Consider the following 21,401-nt stretch of genomic DNA (forward strand, 5'->3'; position numbering starts at 1 on the left):
CCATTTTGTTGAAAAGACTAAGATTGGACTTTTTTTTCTCTGAAAAATTATTTTTCTAATCACATCATATTTTCCCAACTGACTTATTACTGCCCATGTCTTCAGGGGCTAGAAAGATTATGCAAAAAGACTGTCTACGCTATTGATACCAACATAGAAAACAACGTCTAGCCCACTGCAGTCCTCCTGCAGGATATCATCCTTTCCATGATATCCTCACCCTGACACGAAGAGTCCACACACCAGATGGGATCATAGCGACAGCTACAGAAATGCTATCTGTCAGCTTGTAAATTTGCTCGCTGACCTGGTATATTTGTTCTCAGACACTTCTGAGAATGCTGTCTGTGCTATTAAGTACAATATCTCTTGTTTTCTCTTTGTCCCAACCATCAGGTAGAGTAATACAATACCTGCTCTTTTTAGAAGAAAGTAAGTTTCTCATGCATGCTTCAAATCCTTTATCAAGATAATATCTGGCACTAACAGGGATTAAATCAGAGTTGTAGTCTGAAACCCTTCCTCAGCTACCTCAGACTCATTTTAGTGCCTAATGCATCTGGTTAAATTGCCTCACAATATGAAATAGTTCTTTTTTTTTTGCTTGTCAGTCAAATATATCAGATTAACATCTGGATTGCTTCATGCATTATTACCATTACACAAACATTGAAATCTATGTCTAATTCATTATTTTCTCCTTATGTTGTTGCATAACAAAAACGTACATCAGTTGACGTTACTGGTTACTTCCTCTTTGATGTGATCTGTAAAGATAAATAGACTTTCAACTTCCTCTAAGTGAGCAGTTCCTCTCTGTTGTATGGTGTGTGGTGAATTAAATGTTTTTACTGCTACGGAAGGTAAGCATTTTATTTGAGCTTCATAAAATATCAAATCACTTAGCAAAATTTAAAATGACTTTGCAGTTAACAACTGAAATGTTCAGAGATATTAAACAAGATGAAATATTTTAATGTAAGCATGGGATTGAGACAAGTATTAAATATGCAGTGAAGGAAGGTCAACTGCATCATGATATTAATTCTTAACATTTGTTATATAATGCATGATGAATATTTAGTAAAATAATAATTAGTAACTGCACTTTAAGTGAGTATTAAACTAAACATTATGAGTTATCTGTCCTCTAAATCTATGGCAGAAGCTGCACCGTATTAAGTTATGAAAGTAACGGCCAATAAGGCTGCTCTCTCATTAGAGTAAAACAACTAATGGTGATTTAATCACTTCAGGCCAGGGGAGAGTTTGAGAAGGAGAGTCCATCATGATAACCTCAGCCAGTGCAAGAATGAAACCCACGCTGTTGGCATCACTGAATTAGAAAGTTGTTGTCCAGCCAACTGAGCTACAACAGACCATTGATATATAAGATACATAATATATTTGAGATAATAGAAATGCAAATTTATTGTAGGATGGCTTTCAGTATTCATAGTTATGTTTAGCAGGGGGGTTTTAATGGGAGGAATCTGTTTCAGCTTCTTTATCCATCAGTAATAGTGCTATTCTCATTCAAATAGTAATAATTTTGATGCCAAACCCTCCCCACTGCTCTGTTAACATAAAGTATATGCATTTTACGTTAGGATCGAGCTGAGGTGCTTCAGCCTTCCAATTCATGAATAGGGAGAAATGTCATCATTTGAATAAATTTGTTAATAGCTATAGATTTCAATCCAATTAATAGGATGCAGAGTTTATGTATGACATTTGTGTAAAACTAGCCTTTAAATAAATTGCACTGTACATTTCAACACAATTTTTAAAATGAGTTTTGCCACTATCACATATTGCAAATTTAACTTTTCTAAATAATTTTTAAAACTATCGTTATAAATATTAGGTTTTATCTTATTTATATCTTATGGATCATAATTTTTCAAATATTCTTTTATATCTCGTTTTGTGGTCAGCATTTAGCTGCTGGTTGAATAATTGCTAAAAACGAGGTGTGGAAAATGTTTTGTGACACATTTGTTCTTATGTGCAGGAGGTTGTCTTACTATTATATCATGGAGCCCTTTATTTGCCATCCTAAAATGTGTTGAAGGATGCTGTTGAGTAATTAGATAACAGTGATCAAGATAGTCATGGGAAGCTCTCCTACTTCAGATTCGGACAGAACACTCAGATAAATTTGAAAAGGTGCTTTCATTTAAGTAAAACACTGTGGAGGCAGGAGGACTAAAGTGTTTGCCAACTCAATGGAAAGTGTTATCAAATCCATCCACAGCCCGCTTCATTGTTTAGATTTACCTGAGGGCCAATGCCAGTCTTCACTGTGGTTAGTTGCCTTTGCAGGTTTAATCTTTGAATAAGTTAATGAAATCCATGGATCAGTTTCCTTCAATCCTCAGATCCCTAAAAATGTGCTGACAGTGCTGAAATTATCTTAATTTCAAATTCTTGACTTTGCTACCCAGATAGAAGCAAATAACTTTCATGGAATTATTTTATTTTAAAAGTCATGGGATGTGGGCTTTGCTGGCTGGATTAGCATTTATTGCCCATCCCTAGTTGTCCTTGAGAAGGTGGTGCTGAGCTGCCTTTTGAACTGATGCATCCATTTGGTGTAGGCACATCCATAATGCATTAGGAAATAAACTAGTTATGAATTTTTGAAGATGGGCCACTGGACCTTGAAATGTTAACTCTGTTTTCTCTCCACAGATGCTGCCAGGGCTAGTGAGTTTTTCCAACAATTTCTGTTTTTGTAGGTTATGATGGTATTGGTTAGGAGTATGATCAAAGTTACAACATACCATGATGAGCAAGCTATGGGGGAGCTATACAAACAGGAGGCATTGTGCAGGTTTAGTTATCACATGAATTTTAATGCATGTAAATTACCAAAAACTACTGTTAATTTGCTTGCTTATTAAGAAATCTCAAAGACAATAAAATAGTGGAACAATGATTTAAACTTTATCGCATGTAGCAACAAGGATAAAATGCCTCAAGTAAGCAGGTTAACCATCACAACACAAGGTGTGGAGGTGCCGGTGTTGGACTAGGTTCAACAAGGTCAAAAACTACATGACACCAGGTTATAGCCAACGGTTTATTTGAAAACACTAGCTTTCAGAGCGCTGCTCTTTCATCAGGTGCTAGTGAGAGAGGAAGATTGTAGACACAGAATTTATAAGGAAAAATCAAACAGTCATACAACTCATGTGAACAAAATGAACACACATAAAATGACTCTTAAATCTTTAATCAATTAGAATGGAGGTGCAGGTTTTGATTGATTAATATGAATTTCTTTCAAGTCACTGCCCTGAGACAACTTAAGGTGTTATCAATATAAAAGAGGGACAAGTATTTTAGGCGTGAGATCTTGTTTGGAGTCTGTCTATGTCTTTTATTTCCAAAGTAGAAGTTTATAAAATGCCACATTGACTGACTGTCTACAAATTGTGAGCTTTTTGAACAAAATAAAATGTTTCTGCAAACATAAATCCTCAAATGCAAATTCACCCCACAGATTTATATGTGCATGTGTGTGTGCATGTGAGAAAGGTGAGAGTGTATATATGTGTTTGTGTGTGAGGGGGAGAGAGAGGCTGTGTGTGTGTGTTTGAGAGATAGTGTGTGCAAGTTTGAGGAGGTCTATGCATTTGACAGTGTGTTTGTGTGTTTGAGAAATACTTTGTGTGTGTATGTGTGTGTGTTTGAGAGAGAGTGCATGAGTGTGAGAGAGTAGATGTATCTGAGAGAGCGTCTGTGTGAGTGTGTGTGTGAGAGAGAGAGAGAGAGAAAGTGCATATATGAGAGAGGATCTGTGTGAGTGTGTTTGTGTGTATATCTCATATGCGGCAGGCAAGGATGCTCTTAGGCATGGTATGTTGATGAGACCACGCAGACGCTACAACAACAGATGAACAGACACTACAAAACAATTGCTAGACAGGAATGTTCCCTCCCAGTCGGGGAACACTTCAGTGGTCAAGGACATTCGGCCTCAGATCTTCGGGTGACCATCCTCCAAGGTTGGACTTTGGTAAAAACAGCAATGAAGAGTCGCTGAACAGAGGCTGATAGCCAAGTTCAGTACCCATGAGGCAGCCTCATCCATGATCATGGGTTAAAAATAATTTGCACACTCATATTGACCCTCTCTCAAACACACACTTTCTCTCATACACATGCACGCACACTCTCCCAGGTGCATATATTCCCTCACATCCTCTCTCAAACTCACACACACGCATTATCCCTCAAACATATACACATACTCAGATGCATAGACTCCCTCACACTTGCACACACTCTCTCTCAAAGACACATAGACATACATTAGATTAGATTACTTTACAGTGTGGAAACAGGCCCTTCGGCCCAACAAGTCCACACCGACCCGCCGAAGCGCAAACCACCCAAACCCCTACATTTACCCTTTACCTAACACTACGACAATTTAGCATGGCCAATTCACCTGGCCTGGACATCTTTGGACTGTGGGAGGAAACCGGAGCACCCGGAGGAAAACCACGCAGACACGGGGAGAAAGTGCAAACTCCACACAGTCAGTCGCCTGAGGCGGGAATTGAACCCGGGTCTCTGGCGCTGTGAGGCAGCAGTGCTAACCACTGTGCCAACGTGCCGCCCTCACATTCTCTCTCTCCGCCCCCACTCCTTCCCCCCCCCCCCCCACCCCCCCCCCCGCCAACACACTCTTGCCATCTCTCACATGCACGCAAACACACATATATGCACATATAAATCTGTGGGGTGAATTTGCATTCGCAGATTTGAGTTTGCAGAAACATTCTATGTTGTTCAAAAAGCTCACAATTTGTAGACAGTCAATCAATGTGGCACTTCATAAACTCCTACTTTGGAAATAAAAGACACAGACTCCAAACAAGATCTCATGCCTAAAATACACTGTCTGACTGCAGGTGTCACCTCCTTTATATCGATTACATCTTAAGTTGTCTCATGGCAGTGACTTGAAAGAAATTCAAATTAATCAATCAAAACATGTACCTCCATTCTAACTGATTAAAGTTTTAAGAGCCATCTTATATGTGTTCAATTTGTTTGCATGAGTTGAATGACCGTTTGATCTTTCCTTATAAATTCTTACTCCCTCACTAACACCTGATGAAGGAGCAGCACTCTGAAAGCTATTTTTTCAAATAAACCCGTGGGACAATAACTTGGTGTTGTACGATTTTTGACATTGTCACAACTTAATTATTACCTGATTAATGGTGGAATTTAGCTATAATTCCAACCAACAGTGTCTGTCTCTGAATGTGTCCAGGGGTCAATCCTGTCTCGTGTTGTTCTTTGAATTTCTGATGCTGAAGATGCCTGGAGTTGACTTATTATGCAATTTTCTCTCTTTCAAGTTTATGATGTAACATTAGCTTCGTTCATCAAAATAATTAACTAAATAACTTTCCTGTTCCTTGTTACATTTGGCATTGACTGTCAGTTTGAAGACAATTGTTTCCCGCAATTAACCTTTTTACCGCAGGATGTTCCTTCTGCATACTGTCTTATTTTTCCATTTGTCATGATACAGCAGGTTATCAGGTAATGCTAGTTCCTCTCTCCCAGGAAACAGCTTGTTTATTTTGCTTCAACTCCTTCTTCCCAGGGATGGTTAATTAGCACATTGTTTTTAATTCCTTTATAAAAGTTTTCAATAGTCTCTTTTTTTCCAAAAAGAGTTATTGCTGATTCTCTCAATCTATGAACAATTATTAAAGTTCTGAAGTTTACAGTACCATATTGATAACACCTTAATCTATTTCACCAAAACCTCTCATGATTCTACATTAGATGAATTATCACTCTGCTTATCTGGTATTCAGTACTAGACAAACAATCCTTTGATTAAATGTTGAAGAATGCACCCTTTGGTTTTAGACCCTGTTCCAAATTCCTTTCCTTGGGTGCTGACTCCTACCTGCTTCCTGGTGTCAGTCTGAAATTTAGCATGTCTGTCCTTAACTATGGTGTCACATTTGATCATTTCTAATTTAATTTTAATGCCATTCCTAAAATCATTTATTTTCATCTCGATATTGACAACTTGACCATTGTCTCAGTTCACTTGCTGCTGCAACTCTCGTTCATGCCTTGGTTGCATTGGCTTCTGGTTAAACCACGTCTCAATTTTAAAATTCTTATCCTTGTTCTCAAGTCTCTCCACGGCTTTGCCTCTCTTCATCCCTGTAATTTTCTCCAGACCATAATCCTCTGAATATCTCATCTCTTCCAATTCTGTGCCCTTGTGCATATTTAATTTTAATTGCTCCACCATTTGCCATTGGTTCGCTGTGACTTCAGTTGCCATAGCTCAATTTTGGCCAGACCCTTACTACATTAGTCGAGCTCTGTAATACCCTTTCATAGTGCTTCTGTGCAGTGTCTTCGAACATTTCATTACTTTGAAGGCACCATATAGTTATGAGTCACTATTGTTGTTGTAGGTCATGAGAACATTTTTCTCAGTTCTTCAATCATTTAACCAGGAAGCATCTTCTTGAGATAACATACTGAAGAATTTTGTTTTTAGTTACAGAGCTATAGGAAGTTTATGTAATTTTTAATAATGCGGCATCAGAATTCCTTTAATGCTATTTAAAGAATTGGGCTATCAAAATAGATATGCAAGCAGACCTTTCAAGAAAACAATGGTTGGTTAAGAGATTTTAAGTTCAGGGGCAGGGCAAGTTTAGAAATTAAACATTACTTAGCAGACAGTTCTGAAAGAATATCAATAGAGGGGACTTTCTAATGACGTGGAGCAAGAAAATGTGATCTTTGGGCAAAAGTAGAAATAGCAGAAAAACTGACTAATATGGTGCCAAAAACTGAAATCCTTTTTTTACATTTTCCTGTTGATAGTAATCAGGGGGCAGACTTTCTTGATGCAACATTATTCTTGCGGATTTGTACAAGGCAAGATTTGCTTGATTAATTTAATTGATCTCTCCAATGAAATTACTTTCATTGTTGACAGAGGATCGAGGAATCAATGCCAAAAGCAGAGCTTCCATTGCACATAGTGCTTTCTGCAATGCTCGAAAGGCTGGTCATGGTATTAATCAACTCCAGCCTTCCCACGACTATTGACCCACTCCAATTTGCCTATCAGACCAACAGATCCACTTCAGATGCCATATCACTTGCCCTTTACTCCTCCCTAGAACATCTTGACACCAAGAACAGTTACATAAGAATCTTACTCATTGACTACAGTTCAGCCTTCAACACTATTATCCCCTCGAGACTGATTACAAAACTTAGTGATCTTGGACTAAGCCCCACTCTCTGCAACTGAATCCTCAGTTTCCTGACCCACAGACCACAATCGGTGCAGACTGGGGACAATATTTCATCCTCACTGACACTCAACACCCAGGGGTGCATACTCAGCCCCCTACTGTACTCGCTGTATACCCATGACTGCGTCGCCAAATACCAGACTAATGCAATTTACAAGTTTGCTGATGACACCACCATAGTCGGTCGAATTTCAGATGGTGATGAATCAGACTACAGACCGGAGGTGGAAGACCTGGGAAAATTATGCACTGAGAACAACCTAGCTCTCAATGCTGGCAAAACCAAGGAACTCACTATTGACTTTCAGCAGGATGTTACTCGTGTGCCTCCCTACACATTACCAGCACAGAGATGGAACAAGTGGAGAGTGTCAGGCTCCTGGGAATGGTCATCCTCAACAAGCTTTCTTGGACTCTTCATGTGGACGCACTGGTTACAAAGACCCAACAACGTCTCCTCTTCGTCAAGTAGCTGAGGAAATTTGGCATGACGGCGAATACCCTTGCCCACTTTTATAGGTGTGCCATCAAGAGCATTCTGTCTGGATGTATCACAACCTGGTATGGCAACTGTACCATTCAAGATTGGAGATGGTTACAGAGAGTGGTGAACTCAGCCCGGACAATCACAAAGGCCAACGTCCCATCTGTAGAATCCATCTACCAGGCCCGCTGTCATGGAAAGGCCGCCAGCATTATCAAAGATTCATCCCACCGTGGCAATGTTTTTCTACAACCTCTACCATTGAGGAGAAGGTGTAGAAGCCTGAACACAGGCATCAGCTGGTTTCGTAACAGTTTCTACCCTACTGTTGTTAGAATACTGAATGGACTCACCAACTCTTAACATCCGTCTATAACTGTGTTTTTGTTTTTGGTCCTGTTTACCTATTATTTACTTATCTATGCTACTTAACTCTGTGATCTGCCTGTATTGCTCACAAGACAAAGCTTTTCACTGTGCCTCTGTACATGTGACAATAAATTCAATTCAATTCAATATTGTCTCCTTTAGTACTATTTGCTTTTTCATTTCGAGAATTTGGCTGCAAACTCCTAGGATTTTAAGAGTTAGCCTTGGCTTTCCCTCAATAATGTACTGAGGAAACCATGCTTTATTGGAGTTGCTATTGAATAGAAGCCATCTTAAACTTTGAGTGAAACATCAACCTATTCAAATACATGTAAAACATCATAACACAATTCGTACAAAAGTTCTCCACGTGTCCTGGCCAATATTCCACTCTCAACCAGCAATATCAATTTAGGTATTTGAGTATTAATCTTGTTGGTGTTGTAGGATTTCACTATTTGCAAGGTAGCTGTTACTTATCTGTATAATGCAAGTCAGTGAATTAATTTGTGACATAATTATTTTATAATATTTCTAAGAAATATGATAAGATTCTATACAAATGTAATACTTTTCCTTTTTTAATCAATTTCCTCCTAACCTAACATAAAGGTGAGCTTTACTTTCAATGAAATAAGGGATTATGACAGAGCATATAGAACTCTACTAACCTGCACCTCATTGGCTAGTTTGGCCAATACCAAAAATCCATGCACAAACTTCATAATAAATTAATACTAATAGGTACCATTTCATTAGTCTGAATGTAACAATAGTTAAGTAAAACTATAACATCAGAATAAAGCTTACCTTTTTTTTCTTTTTATCACTATTTCCATTATCAGACTTGTTATTGCGAATTGACTAATTAAAAACCTGTAAAAAAGGAGGCTTATGCCAAGAAAGTAACTGTAATGCATGATCTTTGCATTGTACAATCATGTTAATTATGAAGTTATCATGCTCATGTTTTTTTGTGAGGATAAACATTTCCTCATATTCTGATTGGCAATAAAGTTCAGGAAGTTCACGTCCAGCCTCATAAAGCATGAAACATGGCAATCAAGACTTTCTGTTCTTCTTTTAAAAACAAAGAAACTAAAAATAAACCGCGGATGTTGGAAGTCTGAAGCAAAAGCAGGAATTGCTGGAGAAACTCAATGGGTCTGGCAGCAGCTGTGGAGTGAAAGCAGTGATAACATTTCAGGCAGTTACCCTTTTTTAGAAAAGTTATTTGTAGGTATCACTCTACAATTCTTTGGCTATGTAGATAGTAATTTACAAAAAGAAATTGGTGTAGAGGAAGTGCTGTTTCATATCCTCTTTTCTTCCCTTCTATTGGACTGTCCTGTGTTGGACAATAGTGCCACAACCATTGACAGCCATTCAGTATTTTGTCTGTACAGGAGGTATCAGTCTAAATGTTGTTGGAATATTCAAATATGAAGGGCAACTTAACTGAGCCAGATCTTGTTTGCATCTAATTCTAGAATAAATCACAAGATAGAGATCTTGGTTGTCTTTTCCCCTCTTTGACCCAGGGCTGAGGTACCCACTTGTAGGTATCATTCTACAATATGAGTTGAAATTAGTCAACTAGGCACTGATCAAGCATAAAACATGAGATTTGTTTCTCCTTAGAGGTAACTGTTATACTCAGCAGCACATTTACCCATTGGGACAGCTTATTGAATGGCTTTTCTGACAATTTCAGCAGGGAACTTGGGCAAAATGGAGGAACAATGTATTGTTTTAAACTCCAGAGATTTGAAAACAAAATTTAAACTAAAGCTTCAGGTCTGGTATTATGGAAATCTTGGTGCCAGCTTTCATATGAGATAAATAAAAGATTCCATACCACTGTTTTAAAGAAAAAGGAAATGCAGTCCAATATTTATTCTTTAACCAACACATAAAAGTAATTAGCTGTACATTATTACATTGCTGTGTGCTAATTTCTAATTATGCTACTTACGTTACGACAGTGACTACATTCCAAGAAAAAGGACTTCATTATATAGAGCGCTTTCATTTATAGGGTTGTGACAAGTGCAACATGATACTAATCTCCCTAATATTGTAGCTGACTTGGCAGTTATCTTCATCATCTGGAAAGCTACTTAGTTCCCCAGCAGTATTTTCACTTCCATTATAATTTTGTTTTTATGCCAAAGTCCCAGTAGTTGTGGTATTTTGTATTCTTTGAGAACACTGCCTTGAACAGGTGTAGGTTTCTGCTTGCAACAGTACATTTGCATTTTACCTGTGCTTTTATCTTTCAGGTATGTTAAGTGAAGGCTTCATCTGTGGATTTCCTTACTGGAATGAAATTGAAAATGAGAACAATACAAGACAGCATGAGCAGAAGCAACATAACCCATCTGAGGATAACATGGCTCAAGAGCTGACTTCTGTCAGCAATTTTCAGAATTTGTCTCAGGCTGATATTCCTAATGGGGCTCTGTCACTTCTTCAAAAGTGCAAGTCTATTTACAGACCCTTCAGACTGAGTGCAAAGGAAAAAATAACTACACCATTGGTACAGCCCTCACAGGCCACAACAATCACAAGGCAAAAGTCCCTTGTTGTAGATATCCCAGGAAGCTCCAGTGTGAGTAAGGAAATGTATTTGGTTCCCTCGTGTTGTAAAAGTATCTGTGATAATTATAATGACCTCCAGATTGCAGGAGATCAAGTGCTTCCAATTAGTTTGGAACCATCTGGCCTGACATCTCAGGACAGCTATAATATAAATATGGTCCCATTCTTGTATTCTTCAGAAATCACACTGCCAATGGAGTCCCCCAAACTATCAGCAGAGTTCCAAAACAAGCCAGCCAATAGCGACACATCCTGTTGGCGTGTGTGCAGTGCTAGAGACAAGAGCATCATTCAGCATTCTCAGCCACTTACCAATTCAGAACTCAATGACTATCTTGAGCAGAAAGTTCTGGAACTGTACAAGCAATACATGATGGATAGCATGGTGAGCAATGCATCCCCAACAAAAATCATGGAATCAGAACTTGTAATGAGTAATGTCGATCAGATTAGCCTGATACTATCACGAGAACAGAACATGGAAACTACAAAGGTGAAGGACATGGTTATCAGTTGCCTGTTACGTGTTGCGAGTGAGATACAATCAAATGAACTCAGTACACCAAATCTACAGATATCTGCTTGAAAGAGAAGTTTTATCCAAGTTTATCTACATTTTAGGTATAACTTATTAAAAATGAATTAATTTTGAGTAGATTTGCCATATCCATGATTGAACAGAGAGCAGGATGGGGATAAAGAGGGCATTGAGACAGTGGGTTATAGAATCACAGAAAATAGGAGTAGGAGTAGGTCTTTTGGTCCTTTGACCCTTCTCCGCCATTCACTATGATCATGGATGATAACTCAACTCAGTACCCTGTTCCTGCTTTCTCCATATACCCTATGATCTCTCTAGTCCTAAGAACTATATCTAACTCCTTCTTAAAAACATTTAATGTTTTGACCTCAACCCCTTTCAGTGGAAGAGAATTCCAGAGGATCACCATTTTCTGGGTGAAGAAATTTCTCTTTTTCTCAGTTATAAATGGCCAACACAACACTTAGATAATGATGCCTGGTTCTGGACTGCCTAGTCATGCAAACATCCTTCCTGTGTTTAAACTGCCTAGTCCTGAAGAATTTTATAGGATTCTATGAGATCTCCCCCTCATTATTCTAAGCTCCAGTGAATATAATCTGAACCAATCCAGTGTGTCTTCATATGTCAGTCCTGACATTGCAGGAATCAGTCTGGCAAACTTGTTGTGCTTTTTCCTTGTTATGGTTTGCATTCTATCCTGCTGTTGAAATTGTTTGAAGATGTTACATTAAAATTATTTGCACTTATGTAGTCTCCAAATTTCCCAAGTTGCTTCACAGAAGTGTTATGGAACAATATTTGACTTCAAGCCACAAAAGCAGATATTAGGACAGGTGACCAAAAAAAAATGATGAAAGAGTTCATTTTAATGTATACCTTTAAGAAGGACAGACAGAAAAAGAATTCCAGAGCTGAGGGCCTCAGCAGCTGAAAATACAACCACAGAGGCAGGTTCATTAAAATTGTGAATGCAGAAGTTGCCAGAATTGGAGGAATATTGTGATCTCAGAGAATTGTAAGCTTGGAGAAGGCTACAGAATGAGGAAGGGCTGAGGCCATGGACAAACTTGAGAACAAGAATGAGAATTTTAAGATCAAGATTTTCCCAGACTGTTCTCCAATGTAGCCCAAGGGTGATGGGTGAATGACATTGGTGTCAGTTAGGCTACAGGTACTTCCTGTTCTGGTTGAATTTATGTTTATAAAAGATAGTGAGCTAAAAGTGCATTTAAATAGGAAAATCTGATAGTAAACAAATGCTGGATGAAGATTTAAACGGTAAATGAATTGAGTTTAGATCAGAGGAAAAGCACAGCAGGTCAGGCAGCATCCGAGGAGCAGGAAAATCGACAATTCAGGCAAAAGCCCTTCATCAGGATTGAAACGCCGATTTTTCTGCTCCTCGGATGCTGCCTGACCTGCTGTGCTTTTCCAGCACCACTCTGCTCTTAACTCTGGTTTCCAGCATTTGCAGTCCTCACTTTTGCCTGGTAAATGAATTAAGACAGGGAAAGAATTATGTGCTGTTACAGAGAGGAAAATAGACAGTCTAAGTGTGGTGTGGATATTCAGGACTAAACTCATCCTTGAGTCAAAATGACACCAAGTTGGTGAAGAGTTTCATTCAGCATTAGACAGTTTTCATGGGGAAGGATGGCATTGGCAGCTAGAAAATATTCTTTGTGTTCAGGTAAACACTTATCCCATTTCCAATGCCTGCAAACAAATTGTCTGGTCACTTATTTCAATATTTTTCAAGGAATAACACTGTGAGTTGCCACCTTTTTAAATGGCTGCTGATTCCTCAGGCAACTCACTTACACTGGACATGAGGAGAAAGTGAGGACTGCAGATGCTGGAGATCTGAGCTGAAAATGTGTTGCTGGAAAAGCGCAGCAGGTCAGGCAGCATCCAAGGAGCAGGAGAGTCGACGTTTCGGGCATAAGCCTGAAGAAGGGCTTATGCCCGAAATGTCGATTCTCTTGTTCCTTGGATGCTGCCTGACCTGCTGCGCTTTTCCAGCAACACATTTTCTACACTGGACATGACATTACCATGCTGAAACAATTTTGTGCATGTCCTGCAATGGCAAAATACATTGCTTTGTTGGCAGCCACCAAACTGCACTTAATTCACAGACTGGAAAAATGACTATTAGACATCGTATAACTTTAAAGCAATGAAAACTTTACTTTCTTAAAAAATGGAGTCCTGTATATTGGCTGTTACAATAAACAATTCTCATTTAACAGTTTTCCCCCAAATGATTGCACAGTGAATAAGTTTTAAAATAAGAATGGATTAATTCCTGATTAAGCGACTAACATAAACATAATTAGCAAAAATATAACAAATTGTCATGGTGAATCTTGATACAGGATCTAAATGGTCTTTTTCCTGTTTTTTGTGCATCAGTTTTAGGAATTAAGTTTGGTTATGTTGACATCTTAGTGTTTAGATATGTTCCATAAAAATCACTACCAAGTGCAAGGAAGCTTGCTTGAAGATCTTATAGCTTTTTACCATAAGTAAAATGTTGCTACTTGAATCAAAGCCAAAGTACAAATGGAAATAGGTGCAGAATTTTAGAAATAATCCTATTTTCTAAATGATATAAGATATATTTTTCAGTCAGATTATGTTCTCAGTATTACTGAATCATACACTTTAAAAAGATGAAATTGCATTGTGTTAATAATTCATTTAAATATTGTGAAGTATTTTATGTTAATCAACTGTTTAAGACTTACTGTAGCCTTGTTAAATCATGTAGTTAGCATAACACTTTACTTCAGATTGGATGATTTACTGTTAAAATATTTTTATTATGTTTTAATCCTATTCAAGCTTTAAAATTAAAAGATTGATTTTTTTCATATTTATATATTAGATCCTACATTTCAATTTTATTTCCTGTTTTGATTTTAATAAAAGTAATTAGTATTATGCAGTATTCATTTTACTGTTTGTTACTGTAAAAACACATTCCATTTCAGTACTTCTGCTGAAATATTTTCTTTAGCTGCATGTTCTGAGAATAAAGTTTTCAATTAATATTTGTAAGGAGGGGATAATGTAATTCAACTTTCACACCTGGATTTTAAACATTAAGTTGGTTTTGAATGTATGACAGCTACACTAGTGGGGAAGCAGTAGAAGCTTTAGCTGTTGCTCAAGTTCATGCCATTCTTTAAGTGCGTCTCTTCATATTCATCTATTTTTTCCCAATGAAATTCAGTTAGAATGCCATTGTACATTTTTTTACTTGGTGTTTCATTTCCTGGCCTGAACTTCCAATTCGGACCTCTTTAGAATTACACAGCTTACCTGCTCAGGAAGCCTTACAGCAGAGCACATGATCATTGCTGGAATCTAATTCACACCCTTTTTTTGTAGCAGGATCTGTCTTATTCTGAATTTAAATGTCTAAAGCCCCTATGTCAAGGAGAGATAGGGGTGACCTTACAGAAATTTATAAATAATGAAGGGCATGGTTTATGGGTGAATAGCCAAGGTCTTTTTCCTGGGCTTGGAGTCCAAAACTAGAGGGCACAGATTTAAGGTGAGAAGGGAAAGATATAAAAAGGTCCTGAGGGGTAACGTTTTCACACAGGGGGTGATGAGTGAACGGGCCGAGCTGCCAGAGAAAGTGATGGGGGCATTGCAACAGTTAAAAGGCATCTAGATGGATATGGGCCAAATGTTGACAAATAGGATTAAGTGAAATTAGGATGTCTGGTCATCGTGGATGAATTGGACCAAAGTTCTGTTTCCGTGCTGTTTGACTCACAGACTCACAGCTCTAAGGAAATTAGGATTGCTGAGGGAGAAAGGAAATGGGTGACCACAAGGCAGAGAAAGAGCAAGAAGGCAGTGCAGGTGTCCCCTGTGGTCATCTCCCTCCAAAACAGGTATATCGCTTTGGATACTGTTTGGGGGAGATGGCTCAACAAAGGAAGGCAGCAGTAGCAAGGTTCATGGCACAATGGCTGGTTCTGCTGTTCAGAAGGGCGGGAAAAAGATTGGAAGGACTATAGTCATAGGGGATTCAATTGTAAGGGGAGTAGATAGGCAGTTCTGTGGTCGAAAGCAAGACTCCTGAATGGCATGTTGCCTCCCAGGTGCACAGGTGAGGGATGTCTGATTGGCTGTTTGAAGGGGGAGGGTGAACAGTCACCTGTCGTGGTGCATATAGGCACAAGTGATATAAGTAATAAATGGGATGAGGTCCTACAAGCAGAGTTTAGGGGGTTAGGAGCCAAGTTGAAAAGTAGCACCTCAGCGGTAGTAATCTCTGAATTGCTGCCAGCGCCATATGCTAGTCCAAGTAGAAATGAAAGGATAGGCAGGTTGACTGAGTGGTTTGAGGGATGGTGCAGAAGGGAGGGGTTCAGATTTCTGGGACATTGGGACCAGTTCTGTGGGAGATAGGACTATTAAAAATTGGATGGTCTACATCTGGGCAGGACTGGAACCAATGTCCTAAGGGGTGCTTTTGCTAATGCTGTTGGGGAGGATTTAGATTAATGTGGCAGGGGGATGGGAACCAAATGAGGAGGTTAGTAGACAGGAAGGAGGTAGTAAATAAAGCCTGTAAGGAACAAGACAATGAAGTCAGCATGACTAAAGGGAAGAGTAGGCAGGGTGCAGATAATGAACGCAAAAGGACGGGTGGTCTGAGGTGCATTTGTTTTAATGCGAGAAGTGTAGTAGGTAAGACAGATAAATTTAGGTCTTGGATTAGTACCTGGGAGTGCAATGTTATTGTTATTACTGAGACTTGGTTGAGGGAAGGGCATGATTGGCAACTAAATATCCCAGGATTTGATGCTTCAGGCGGGATAAGGAGGGAGGTAAAAGGGATGGAGGAGTTTCATTACTGGTCAGACAGGATATCACAGCGGTGCTGAAGGAGACCATTATGGAGGACTCGAGCAGTGAGGCAATATGGGCGGAGATCAGAAATAGGAAGGGTGCAATAACAATTTTGGGGCTGTACTACAGGCCTTCCAATAGCAAGAATGAGATAGAGGTACAAATATGTAAACAGATTATGGAAAGATGTAGGAGTAACAGGATGGCAGTGATGAGAGATTTTAATGTTTCCAAGATTGACTGTGATTCACTTAGTGTTAGAGGATTAGATGAAGCAGAACTTGTAAGGAACATCCAATAGGGCTTTATAGGGCAGGGGCCATACTGGACCTGGTGTTGGGGAATGAACCCGGCCAGGTGGTTGAAGTTACAGTAGGGGATTGCTTCGGGAATAGTAATCATAATTCTGTAAGTTTTAGAATACTCATGGACAAAGACGAGAGTGGTCCTAAAGGAAGAGTGCAAAACTGAGGGAAGGCCAACTACAGCAAAATTTGGCAGGAGCTGGGGAATGTGGATTGGGAGCAGCTGTTTAAAGGTTAATCACATTTGATATGTGGAAGGCTTTTAAAGAGAGGTCGATTAGAGTATAGGACAGATATGTCCCTGTGAAAATGAGGGACAGAAATGGCAAGATTAGGGAACCATGGATGACAGGTGAAATTGTGAGACTACCTAAGAGGAAAAAGGAAACATACATAGGGTCTAGGTGACTAAAAACAGATGAAGCTTTGGAAGAATATCAAGAAAGTAGGACCAATCTGAAATGAGGAACTAAGAGAGCTAAAAGGGGTCATGAAATATCTTTAGCAAACAGGGTTAAGGAAAATCCCAAAGCCTTTTATTTCTCCATGAGGAGCAAGAGGGCAACTAGAGAAAGGGTTGGCCCACTCAAGGACAAAGGAGGGAAGTTATGCTTGGAGTCAGAGAAAAAGAGTGAGATTCTTAATGAGCACTTTGTGTCGGTATTCACCAAGAAGAAGGACATGACTGATGTTGAAATTAGGGATAGATGTTTGACTGCTCTAGGTCAAGTCTGCAAAAGGAGGAAGGAAGTGTTGAGTATTCTAAAAGGCATTAAGGTGGACAAATCCCCAGGTCTAAATGGGATCTGTAGTGAGGGAAGCGAGAGTGAAAATAGCTGAGGCCTTAACAGATATCTTTGCAGCATCCCTGTAGACTGGTAAGGTCCTGCAGGGCTGGAGAATTGCTAATGCTGTCCCCTTGTTTAAGAAGAGTAGCAGGTATCATCCAGGTAATTATAGACCGGTGAATCTGACATCAGTGGTAGGGAAGCTGCTGGAGAAGATACCGAGGGATAGGATTTATTCATATTTGGAAGAAAATGGGCTTATCAGTGATAGGAAACATGGTTTTGTGCAGGGAATATCATGTCTTGACAACTTAATAGAATTTTTTGAGTTGCTTGATCAGGGAAGGGCTATAGATGTCATATATATTAACTTCAGTAAAGGGTTTGATAAGGGTCCCCATGGTAGGCTGATGGAGAAAATAAGGTCACATGGTGTCCAGGGTGTACTAACTAGATGGATAGAGAACTGGACGGGCAGCAGGAGACAGAGAGTAGTACTTGAAGGGAGTTTCTCAAAATGGAGAACACCGGTAGTGTTCCATTGTTGCTTGTGATATACATAAATGATCTGGAGGAAGATAACAAGTGGTCTGATTAACAAGTTTGCGGATGACATTAAGATTGGTGGAACAGCAGGTAGTGAAGGGGACTGTCAGAGAATTTAGCAGAATATAGATAGATTGGAGAGTTGGGCAGCGTAATGGCAGATGGAGTTCAATCCAGGCAAATGTGAGGTGGTGTATTTTGGAAGATCCAGTTCAAGAGCAAGCCATATGGTAAATGGAAAAGGGCACTATGGAGGACTCGAGCAGTGAGGCAGTGTGGGCAGAGCTCAGAAAAAGAAAGGGTGTGGTAACAATGTTGAGGCTGTGCTACAGGCCTGGGGAAAATTGATGTACAGAGAGATCTGGGTGTACCCTAAAGGTGGCAATGCAGGTCGATAGAATGGTCAAGAAGGTATACGGCATGCTTTCCTTCATTGAACAGGGTATTGAGTACAAGAATTGGAAGTCATGTTACAGTTGTATAAGACTTTGGTTCGACCACATTTGGAATACTGTGTACAGTTCTGGCTGCCACATTACCAAAAGGATGTGGTTGCTTTGGAGAGGGTGCAGAGGAGGTTGACCAGGATGTTGCCTGGTATGGGGGACACTAGCTATGAAGAGAGGTTGAGTAGATTAGGATTATTTTCATTAGAAAGACAGAGATTGAGGGGGTACCAGATTGATGGCTACAAAGTCATGAGAGATATAGACAGGGTGAATAACAAGTAACTTTTTTTCCCCAGAGTGGGGGACTCAACTAATAGGGGTAATGAGTTCAAGGTGAGAGGGAATAAGTTTAGAGGAGGTGTGCATAGAAAGTTCTTTATGCAGAAGTTGGTGAGTGTCTGGAATGCATTATCAGTGGAGGTGGTAGAGGCTAGTATGACAGTATCATTTAAGATATATCTAGACAGATGCATGGATGAGCAGGGAGCAGAGGGATACAGATCCTTAAAAAACAGGCAACAGGTTTAGATAGAGGATCTGGATCAGCGCAGGTTTGGAAGGCCAAAGGGCCTGTTCCTCTGCTGTAATTTTCTTTGTTCTTTGTTGTTCTTTGAATATCACTGGACCAAAATGTTAACTCTGTTTTTTTTCCATAGATGCTGCAAGAGCAGCAATTTCTGAATTTGTTCCTGATTTCCAGCATCTGCAGTTCTTTTGGGTTTTTATTGAGAAATGTGTTAGGTAAGTCGGTGATGGAAAAGGCTGGCAAGTGGTAGGTTGTAAAAATGTAGATGAGAGGATAGGATGTCAGGTGGGTCAGTGAAGAGCACTAAAGTAAAACAACAAATCACGGATGCTGAAGATCTGAAAAAAGAAACAAATTAATAGCAAAACTCAGAAGCATCTGGAGAGATAAAGCATTCTTTAACTCTTCTTTGTCTGCACAGATGCTGCCATATCTGCTCAGCTTCTCCAACAATTTCTGGTTTTGCATGTGAGGGGTCAGGTGGTAAGTAAGTGGCTGAGGTGGTAAGTTTGCATGCCCAGGAGAGTGGCTTTGGTTGTGTGTGGAGGTTTGTTGGGTCAGTGAAGGTTAAGCATGATAGTACAGTTAATCATTAGTTCCAGCAGGTTTAAAGCCATCTCACCTTTCCTGGGTAAGTTAGTATGTCAAAACCCTCCAATGTCACCAAATCTAACTGGGAATTGGAACATTTTCAGAGTATTCCAGATGCAGGATAATTCCCCAATGGAAGTTTAAACTTGCTAGGCAAGTACCTATAGTTAGTTCATTGGTATGTTTGAGGTGTCTTGCAGCACATCTATCAGGCTATATCCAATCTCCAACAATCTGGAAACCAGAAGATCTGGATCAATACTTTGCATTGTTTTTGGAGACTTTTGTTTCCTGGTCTCGCTGTCACTTTAATTCCAGTTGAAATAAAATCTTTGTATTATTTTCAAAGTCAATGGAAAATAAAAACTGGCTCAGTGAGTTTCGGCTAGCAATTTGCTATTAGTCAGTTTACCTCTAGTGGCATAGACAACACCTCTACATTTTAAGAAAATGATTATAACCATGTGAAAGGAGTGATCTTTTTTCCATCTGTCAGCTTGCACATCACATGAAAGAAACAGTGATCCATACAGTTGTATATTTTCTGCACAGTTCTACATAGTATTTGGTTAAAATAGAGAAAATATATTCATTTTTTTATGTTTGCTTCCTTCTTGTCAATGTTACTGAGATAACATTGATGAAAAGTTAACTGCTATTTCTTGCTGATAGATTCCCATTCTGTGAATTTGATTTTTGTCTGCTCTTATAACAGTGTCAACATGGTAGCTCAATGGTTAGCAGTGTTGCCTCAGAGTGCTGTGGATCTGGGTACAATTCCAGCTTTGGGCAACTGTTTGCATATTCTCCCCATATCTCTGTGGATTTGCTCTGGTTTCCTCCAATTGCCGAAAAATGTGCATGTTAGGTGAATTGGCCATGCTAAATTGGCCATAGTGTCCAGGGATTTGTGGATTACCCATGGAAAATACAGAGGTGGGGTGCTCTTCATAGAGTTGGTGTAGATCTATTGGGCTGAATGGCCTGTTTCCACACTGTAGGGATTCTATTCTGAATGGGTGTGCTTGATAAATTTTTGAATTTGTGCCTGTACTTTAAGTGTACATAATATAGACAGATTAAATAGTGTGAAAATAAATGTGTGCGATTCATTTCAAGTCAAAATTACAATACAGCATAATGAAAGCACAGAATCAGAATGCTTTCAGAATACATTGTTTAAGAATGAGGCAAAAGGATTGCATGTCTGTTACTGATTCATAATGTAAGCAGTGTAGTTTATGTTGCAGTTAGAAATATATAAGGAGCAGACTATTCTGTGCCACCTGGTTGAAGATTTATTTCCTTAATAGCACCACTGGGATCTATTCTAATTTATGGAAGACCAAAGCTTAGATTATGTACAAGAAATCCTGAATGGAAGAAAGGTAGCAAAGCAAAATAGGTTGCAGCCCATCCATGGTCAGCAGAAGATAACTCACTTAATCTAGTCTGGATAATGTGCATGATCATACTCATCTCAAAACCTTTCATACATGAAAAAAGCGGAAGTGAACTAGAGTTAAAAAGTGTAAAAATAACTTATACTTGACAAAAATAAGAAAACAAAATTAGTACTGTATTCAACATTAGATCACATCACGATCCAAAGTTGGATTCAGAATTTATATGAATTATTAAAAATATTTAAATATTACCTTTGAAGATATTATTACTGGAGAGAAGCTTATAAGAGTTTTATAGTTGAGAATATTTAAAATAATTGTGTAATACCAGGAAAAATGAATTATAGTATTTAAAATTTTAGAATATGGCATTATGTTTTCAATATGATAGCATCTTTGATCAATAAACGCTTAGGAAAGTTTCGATGTATTTGGGCAGGTATAATTTCATTTATTTTTCAGCAGAAGGATGAATCCATATGGGGCCTTGCAGGACATTTCTTAATATGCTTTAACATTGAATAAGATTGCCCTGATACAGCTACTCGTCAAAAGCATGACTCGAACATAACTACCTATAGGCTAAGTA

The 21,401-nt window shown here is 38.9% G+C and overlaps 1 protein-coding gene across 1 annotated transcript; it reads left to right on the forward strand.

Annotated features, from left to right (window-relative positions):
- The first annotated feature begins 798 nt into the window (after positions 1 to 798).
- LOC140485905 (TLR adapter interacting with SLC15A4 on the lysosome-like) lies at positions 799 to 13,245 on the forward strand. The gene is made up of 2 exons (XM_072584352.1): positions 799 to 863; positions 10,464 to 13,245. Exons 1-2 carry the CDS (start codon positions 824 to 826, stop codon positions 11,366 to 11,368), a joined length of 945 nt encoding a protein of 314 aa, XP_072440453.1. The 5' UTR covers positions 799 to 823; the 3' UTR covers positions 11,369 to 13,245.
- The last annotated feature ends 8,156 nt before the right edge of the window (positions 13,246 to 21,401 follow it).

Source organism: Chiloscyllium punctatum, chromosome 15 (assembly GCF_047496795.1).
Source record: "Chiloscyllium punctatum isolate Juve2018m chromosome 15, sChiPun1.3, whole genome shotgun sequence".
Classification (NCBI taxonomy): domain Eukaryota; kingdom Metazoa; phylum Chordata; class Chondrichthyes; order Orectolobiformes; family Hemiscylliidae; genus Chiloscyllium; species Chiloscyllium punctatum.